Source organism: Paramormyrops kingsleyae, chromosome 16 (genome assembly GCF_048594095.1).
Source record: "Paramormyrops kingsleyae isolate MSU_618 chromosome 16, PKINGS_0.4, whole genome shotgun sequence".
Taxonomy (NCBI): Eukaryota; Metazoa; Chordata; class Actinopteri; order Osteoglossiformes; family Mormyridae; genus Paramormyrops; species Paramormyrops kingsleyae.
Window position 1 is genome coordinate 30204490 of NC_132812.1, and position 9260 is coordinate 30213749.

General features: G+C 39.2%; 1 protein-coding gene across 2 annotated transcripts in view; it reads right to left on the minus strand.

The window, feature by feature from the left end:
* nme7 (NME/NM23 family member 7) overlaps positions 1 to 8767 on the minus strand; it is a 51302-nt gene extending 42535 nt beyond the window's left edge. The window contains exons 1-6 of one of the 2 annotated variants that reach the window (XM_072700146.1): positions 8521 to 8767; positions 3754 to 3855; positions 2992 to 3158; positions 2629 to 2739; positions 1461 to 1511; positions 476 to 683 (exon numbers count right to left, since the gene is read on the minus strand). In XM_072700146.1, coding sequence (XP_072556247.1) covers positions 476 to 683; positions 1461 to 1511; positions 2629 to 2739; positions 2992 to 3158; positions 3754 to 3855; positions 8521 to 8523 — 642 coding nt within the window. In that variant the 5' untranslated portion in view covers positions 8524 to 8767. The remainder of the gene's footprint in view (positions 1 to 475; positions 684 to 1460; positions 1512 to 2628; positions 2740 to 2991; positions 3159 to 3753; positions 3856 to 8520) is intronic. The other variant, XM_023836056.2, reaches the window with a different exon arrangement.
* Between the last annotated feature and the right edge of the window lie 493 nt (positions 8768 to 9260).

Genomic DNA, 9260 nt, shown 5'->3' on the forward strand with positions numbered 1-9260 from the left:
CATTCTGGAAAAACTAAATTCTTACACAAAATGTTTGAGATGACTTCCTCAGACTTCTGATCTTCTGACTTTTGGAAATGTGTCTCATTTTGTTCCTAACCTAACCCTCAGCATCAAATGCATCCTTAGCATTTTAGCCATTTGCAGAATTAAACAATTCATAGCAAGAATATAGGTTTTCCTGTTTCCTTAGGGGTGCAACAGCAGATACCTCAGCCTACAAGTCCACCATACAACCTGCTGTGAGGTACAGCAGGATAAGGAAGCTGCAAATGCCAAAGCAGCATAATGGAAACACCAATGGTGATGAGAAATAGCCTGCCATGGGCCCCATGCTGTCGTTATAAGAACATCTTCTTATAAGTTCCCTGTAATCTTCTTGCTCATCTTTGTGGTATGCTGTCTACCATTTTCTGTATCAAGCACTAAAGTCAGGAGCTTGTGTCATGCAGCATTGTCAGGAGTTGTTTCCTACCCTTGCCGCCGAGGCCAATGAATCTGACCCGTGCCCAGCGTTCTGGGTGCCGTCTGTGCCGAACCGAGCCCGCAGGCTCTGTGTAGCTTCTCTGCGGGCTGTGTCAGAGTCTGTAGGGCCCAGGAGCTCCCTCCAGGTGGATACTGCCTCATCCCCCATTATATCCATAGCAATAACAGGACCGGAGGTAATGAACTGTAAGAGGTTGCTGTAAAGGCAATACATCCAAACTGTCAGCATCTTTATGGCCACAACGCAAGATTCAAGTTAGGGCTGGGCGATATGCGATATTAATATTGGCATTACATGTTGTGAAAAGACAATTGTCACATCTCAAGAACTGACAGCTGGCTTGGGTGGCATCCAGTTTCTCATACCGCCTGGACATTACACCGAGGTAAATGGTATTTTGCAAAAGTAACGTTATTTTGCAGTACAATTCTGGTACTTTAGAATCTGACCAGTATGGCTCGTGGTATCTCGCTTCCCAGGCTGCGTAACTGGCTTCCTGACTATGATAAACACAATACTGCTGTTTCTTCAGTTCTGCCAGCAGTTCCTTTATTTTGCCATTTCACTAGCAAGGTGAGTCTGATTGCAGCACTAAATATTATATTGCTTTAGCAATCCAGCCCCACATGCCAAATGGAAAATGAAGAACAGCAAGCTTTTTTTTTTTACTTTTAAAAATGTAACGCAAGATGTTTCAGATCAGTGGGTCTGTACAAAACATGGCTATTATAATAATTTGTGTATATTATAGAATATTCAAATTTACAATATTCTATCATTTTTTAAATTGACTCATACCATAGCAAAACCATAAGGCAGAAATTGTGCCTCTTTCATTAGAGTAGAGTGACAATACTGCAAAGTCAAACGAATGTCACAGAAATGCTGACAACACTGATGCAACTTTCAGGCTGCTTAAAGCCCCCCCTCAAGCCCCACGCCTGGGTCAGTCACTCAGACAGACAACACTTACTTAAAGAAAGACTTTGACTGATGTTCTGCGTAAAAATCCGCTGCTTGTTCCCTGTAAGACAGATACTGTAAGTGGTAATGTGGAAACGAAGCCTGACAATTCTGTACTGACTGTACCCACATCTGATATAGCTGATGTCATCCTTAGATAAATGTAATGATGCTTCACTCCCATTAGAAAATGCAACATTAAGCAACATAAAGATACAAACACAAAGTGAATGAAAATGTCGAAGTAGATATGGTCTTTAAGCTAAACAGGAAAACTAAAATAAAAAATCTGAAATATTCTTCCATTACAAAGCCATTTTTGCTAAGCAGATAGACAGACACACACTGAGAGCTTTATAATTCCAGGTTTTGACAAGCACTTGCTCAATGATGCTGCTCTCTGAGGCACCTGACAGTGCAACACCCTTGGAAAAAGCTGTTCACAAACACGCGGGATATAACAGGGAAAGTCACGATTCTTCTGGAAGCTAACTGATGCTCCTTGGATGGTGAACTGCTGCCACCCTGTGCTGCCAATGAAAAGAGCTTCTACACTCTGACTATGTAGCACCCAAGGATTTCCTGCTTGCTTTCGCCTTCTGTCCGGCTTACGTTAGGTCTGATTCGTCGGCAGACTCTGTAAACACCTTCACTGCATTAAAGTGATGTAAATGGTAAGAGCAGTGAATTATCGCAGAATATCAAAGACACTAACCTCTACACTGTATCCCTGCCTCTAAGCTCTGAGATGTTCACGACACACAAAATAGCTCACTGTGTGTAGAGATGTAGAACTGGATTTCAATCAACTTTGGCATATACTAAATGGAATAACCCATTTTATTTACAAAAGACCACTGGGATTCAAGACTGGGTTTTTAGACTGTAATAAAATAATAACAACAACAATAATAATAATAATGTTTTTGGCCAGACATGCTTGCTCTGTGGTCCTTTTGGGCTGGAGTTTTCTTACACAGAGGTAGTGCTTTTCCTATTAATAGCATCACTCTGCAGCAATAGATGCCAGTCAAAGACTGGAATGAACTGAGGCAGTGAGCAATTATAGTTTTCTTATGTGCAAGACGAGTCTGTTTCCTCTCAGGCTTCCTTTCAGTGTCGATGACTGTGAAGTATTTACATCGTCCCTTTTTACCTTACCAGCTTTTATGCCTTACCAAGAAAGTTTAGTCATTTTTGCTTTTGTAAGGATGAGGTTTCTGTCATAAATCGTCTGGATGATGTCTCCAATCCTCGTCAGAGCATCTGGTTTTACCATGGCAAGCGTTCTTTTAACAGCAAGAAAAAAAAAACAACCACTCAGACTAAAAAAAGGAGACAAGTGAAGTTGTTACAAAATAGACTCACAAACTAAACAAAACCCTTGTTGCAGCCGCTGAATCGGCACTGATATTATCGTGCATTGAATGAAAATCGCCAAACGTATTTCAGTTTCACGCCACCATTTCCAATGAGACATTATACATGACATGTAGCGCAACTTGAAAGGTAACATTTTCACCCCAAAGATGTTGAGTTACCGTTCTTTTTTGCTACCCAGCTTGTTAGCAGTGTACTGGTCCCCGTAGCCAATCAGATTGAGCTGCCGGGAGAAGATGTTCACCCGGTTTCCCACAAAGAGATCCTCCTGCCGTAGCTCCTCGTACCGAGTCCGCCTTAAGAAGGTCCGCTGGTTTTTAACATCAAACTATATAGGAAAAACATCACAACTGGATCAAAGAAGCACAGGTAAATTCATATAAAACTTTGCAGTCTGGCTGATATTATATACACAATATATACACACACACACTTCTGGAAAAAATGAAGAGCCAAGCTGGAGTTTGCAAGAAAAAAAAACTAATTGACAAATGACTGAAACAAAAATTTTTGCAGTGGTCTCCTAATTTATTCCAGAGGTGTGTGTATAATTTTTATTTATCTTTATCACAGGAAAAGAACGAATGAATGCCACAACCTATATTTCATAACTTCCATGCACGCTTTCCATTTCATAGACAACAGCTTTATCACATAATTTAAAAATATCAAATTACTCTATAAAATGATGAAAAGAAAATTAAATCTGAGGCAGGGGTGTTATTGGTGATGTATATTAACCTAATTATACATGTCTGACCTCACATTAGACTAGCTGTTTTGTAATGCCAACTACTACTTATGTTTAAACTGCTGAGACTGTAAAACGGTCTAATACACACAGATGTAAATGAACTTTTTTCATGTTATTTTGCTTATTTGTTTTTAGATCAGTCTGACCCGAGAGAGCATGTGAACCATACCATCTCCACAGAGCCATCTTTAGGGTAAAACAGCAGCTGGTAGCGCCGGAGGAGAGCAGCGCTGGGGTCATACCACTCTGTGAGAAAGGCAAAGCGCTCCTCCTGTAAGGAAAGGCCGGGGGTGGATGAGAGTGATGCTGGGCCACAGGGTTCGAAATAATCCCGAGGCTCAATAAAGACTGAATTATTAAACAATTTGATATAACATCACTTTAGGCGCCTGAACAAGAACAATCTGTAAATCTGGTATATCATTCATCATCGGCCTCCAGGCATGTGACGATGAATCGGTTAAAAATCGATGTAAATGTATGACGATTTAAACCAACTAATGTGGAAAATGAATCGCTACTTTAGAGGTACTTTACTTAACAGAAAAACTGGCGTTATATTACATTTGATTGCACGACGTCAGTCCGACGTCAGATGTCACTGCGTATTCACGTCGACGTCGTCCGTTAGTTTTTGGTTTTTACCGAACCGGAGAGCAAATTTGAAATTGAGGACACCCTCCCCCCCGAGCTTACATCGGCGGTGTGGCAGCATTTTAGCTTTCCGGTAATCACAAACGAAAACGACGAGAAAAGCACAGACAAGATAAAACCTGCGTGCAAACATTGTAAAAGATTGATAACATACACAAATAGCACATCGAACATGCTTCAGCATGTCCACCGGCACCACAGTGAGCTCCATTCACCACCACGAGAGTGAAGATTATTAAAAGGGCAAACCAAGCTAAAAACCTGCACATGCAAGCCTTAGTTTATTTGGTAACGCTTTATATTAAGTGCACCTTCATTATGCATTCATACAACATTCATAAGCAGCATACAAGTACACCTTGACATCCTAACATCCCTTAACAGCTTTAATATACATTAATAACAAACATTACATGATTATACAATTATAATATTTGTTATTATATAATGTTTGTTATTAATGTATATTAAAGCTGTTAAGGGATGTCAGGATGTAAAGGTATACATGCATGATGTTTATGAATGATTTCTGAATACTTAATGAATACATTATGAAGTTGTACTGAACGTTTTATGAATGCAGTATAAAAGCATTATGACGGTGCAGTTAAGGTAAAGCGTTACCGTTTATTTGAAGATTTTTAAAAAATTTATTCTGATTTGGGATTTTTTTTAAAAAACAGTATTTTATTCAATTTCAGTTGCACTGTTAAGAAGAGGACACGTTTTGCACAGTTTAGAAAGACAAATAAAGGAATATTTTAAAATAAATTTGTCTGCAGCTCATTCTGTTAAAAAAATCGTGAGAAAATCATATTGTGAACTCAGAAATCGTGAGTCGTATCGAATCATGAGTTGAGTGTATCATTACATCCCTATCGGCCACACAGGTACACCTAGCCAGTACTGGGTAGGGCCGACGTTTACTTCCAGAACCACTTCAATGCACCAACTGTACTGGCTAACTATCGGTATCGGCCGATACAGCAACAATTGGCCGTTGGCCGATAATTCCCTCTAAAATGGTAACCCATATTGTTTTGAACACCCGCATACTAAACTGTTAGAGAAATGTCTGCAATGTGGAATTATTTTAATGTTAGTGAAAAGGATGTTATAAATGCATCTGGCAAACATTACTCTGCTCAAATTACACGAGGAGAATGAACTAATAAACATTTCAGCACAACAAATTTGATGGCTCACCTTATGGTGAGACAATGAAGAGTCTGAAGTGTTTCTGATAAACAAATCCATTCCTATAAAGAATGTATAGTACTGCGGAATAACGTGAATGTGTCAGCAATTTCATAGCAAAAAGAAAATTCAGTGGAGACAACGCAAAATCAAAAGATATTACTTTGATGGAGTTTATCACACTTGATGATCAGCCCTTCTCTGTTGTAAATGTTAGAAATATAAAAGATGTATATGATACACAATATAGTGCTCTGGGACTATTGTATGCCAGAGTTGGTGTTTTCTTACAAAAACAATAAATACTTTTTCATATTTTTGGAATGTAATTATTTGTTCATTTATTTGGGTGGAGTGTCCCTTTAAACTCATTTAAGCAGAACCTCCCAAACAATCGGTATCAGTATCGGTGTCAGTTTTTGAAATTATCAGCTATCGGTATTGGCCAGAATTTGCTTCTCGATCCATGGACAGGCGAGTTGTGCATGCAGAGAAGCCATTCTTCACATCACTGTTGTACTGAACTGTTTTTTTTTCACCTCTGGTCTTCCTGTTAATTTTAACAAGTCTGGCCATTCTCCTCTGACCTTTCTCATAAACAAGGTGTTTTTGCCAACAGAACTTGTGCTGACTGGATGCTTTTTTTGTTTACTGCACCATTCTCTGCGAATACTAGACACTGTGGTGTGTGAAAATTCCAGGAAGGTGGCTGTTTCAGGCACCAACATTCACACCACATCTAAAATTGCTTAGGTCATGCATCTTGGCTAATTTAATGCTTAGCCAAACAGTTACTTAACCTCTTGACCCTGTCTCTGTGTAAGTACTTAGCTGAAACCACAAGGCTCACAAGATGGTGTACCCAATAAAGAGGCCATCGAGTATAGCTTGGGACAAGCTGTTATACAGTTAAAAATAAATCACAAAATATTAGATATAATACTTATTTCCTCCTTGCTCAGGGTAATTTTTTCAAATGAAACTTTTGGTACAGCAATGGCCTCGAGTATCATTTTTCTTAATTCACACTGCCACCTAGTGTCTGAAAGGGCAAATTTCACTATTGGTTGACAAGGTCCTGCTGCAATTAATAGCAAGACATATAATCTAATAGGAAATTTACCTGAAATGAGTTACAAGTACAGAAAAATGGTAAAATGTGAGTAAAAAAACCTAGACCTCTGATTTTTGCCTAACAGGAATTTACCATTTCACATATAAATTTACACAGATATTTACATATCAACTATGAACGTTCCCTATATGTATACACATTGCTTAAACTTTGCAAATAGTTGTCATGTAAATTCTAACATGTAAAACAAATGTCCAGTACAATTCCCTACATAAGTCTGGAATTAATTTTAAGCTACCTTCCCGTGGATGCCAACCGAGTCTAAATGACACCAGCAAGGGAAAGTATTAAGCAGAAGAAGAGGAGCTTAAGCCCATTGCTTGGATGTGGTTCTCCTGATACTACTGAAAGGTACTGACACATCAAAAGGAAAAGAGTGAAGATGTTCATGGAAAGAGGGATGATGGAGAGAGACTATTGGGTGGTCTGGTTCCATGTTTGAGGCCTGAGCAGTGGGAGATAGGGCCATGTTCAAGTTGTGTTCAGCAGGATTGGGGAAGTGCTGACTAACTCTGGGGAATTTTTTTAAACCGGTGGATATGCCCTCTGGCCAGGCGGGACTTGCTGGAAGTTTCTGGTGGATGAGAGTTTATCACTGCTGCTGAAGTAGCTGTGGTGAACATAGTATAAAGGCTGCCTGAGTAAATAAAATGAATTGGAAGATGTTGATAGCGCTGAATGTTTAGGGCTGACATAGCTGACGCATTGCTTCAATGTCCAAGTACCTCTGGACAGGCAAACAGGTATTCCCTTATTTTAAAAAGGAGCATCAGACTGTATCTTCCAACTAGCACACATAGACTCCCTTTGAAAGGCTATACCATGTACTGAAGAAGAAAAGAATGCAGATTCTGCCTTAGGCAACAGTGTAGCTACAAATTCTTCTTCCTTATGCTAACATTCTAAATGTGCTTTGTGTCTTTAGGATATGACTGCGTACCCTGGAATATAATGTTGGAGAAGCTCCAGAACCACCGGAGTCACTGCTGTGGTATTTCTGGTCCTTGTATGGATGTTATAAAAGTTATGCTAGCATATGTGCCACAAAGGCAGAGCTGTTTATAGTGGGTCACCCTCCTGCAAGGGCACATTCTGCGTCACCTATTGTTTGTGATTTTCATGGAAGGCATATCAACACTAAGCTGTAGCTATGAGGTATGGGGTGCTACAGACGAAACCCTTGCCATTTAGAGATAATAATTCTGGCCTCAACATGAACCACCAGTACTCATCTGAGGGGCTCAATGTTAAGAGAAAAGTTGCAGAGATGAACACCAGCACGTCTAAATCCGAAGCCACTATGAAATCATTAAAAAGGGTAGACTGTGTGAAGGGGAATCTGTTATAAGTGAATGAGTTTAAGTTCCTTGGGATCCTGTTCAGGTTGGCTCTCAGAAAAATGGCCCAGGGACAGACCCAGGAAATGCTCTAAGAATCAGATCACTCAGCCGGCTCAGCTACGTCTGAGGATCTGTCACAATCAGCTAAATTCCATCGGCCTGGATAGAGAGGTCTGGTCTAACCAGCACAGCATGCTTTCACAGCAACCCTCACAGGATCGTTAAGGATGTAATTACAGGAAAATATTACAACAAGGATCTAACAGTAATAGATAAAGTATTCGATGAATCACAGAAATATAATTACAGCCTTTAGCTTGTTCTTAGACATGACCATTTTAGTCATGAAAGGTCAGAAACTTAACATAATTTGTTGTCAGGTTACACATAACATCATAGTAAAAAGCCGGACACGAATACGTTACCATTCGTTAACCAGTTCTGTGCAATAATTATGTATACCGCCGTTTGGCTAACCCGATGTAGGTAAATAAAACCAATAAACGAAGCAAATCAAAGTTAATGCAACAGCTGTGCAAATGGATATTCAATACACAAATAGTGACTAAAATTAAAGGAAACGGAATAAATGAAAATGTTTTTTTTTTACCATTTCTGATGAGATACTTGCAGGATGCCAGTTGGCTAAACTGCTAACAGTTGTCTCTGAATTTCAGTGTGCGTTACTATAGCAACGGTCTAACGCCTGCTAACGTAAAATAAAAAGTTTATCCTTAAAATACTCCTTATATTTCTGTTCATGCAAAGTACATACAGAGCGCAAAATAATAGTTGTAATACATTTTCAAATTCATAAATAAAATAAACGATCTTTGCATGTGACCCGGAAGTAATTCTTGGTCATACTTCTCGGCGGTCATGTACTGTGCGCACGAGGAAGTTAAACACCTTTGGCTGGAAACGCCATCTGTGCAATAACAGTCCGCCAGTATTCTATACTGTACTTCAAATTATGGCATTTTATAAATAGCAATCTCTTATTCTTGTAGCTCTTATTCTCGTAACACTAACTAATACCGTACTTAATATTACTTGCGTACAGGTTCAAGGTGTTTTTCAATTTACTTTTCATTAATTCAAGCGCAAAATTGTCTGTAAGGTGTTCTAATAGCAGTATGATCGTCACGATCCTCTAAGTTTTAAGTCGTCGATAATAATGATGTTGATTGTTAGAATGTTATTTAATATTTTTATATGTAATTTAATAGATCGTGCCCATTGCTTCCGAGATAGGCTCCGGACCCCCCGCGACCCAGTAGGATAAGCGGGTTGGACAATGGATGGATGGATGGATTTAATAGTCTTCCAGGATTTTTCTTATTTTTCTTG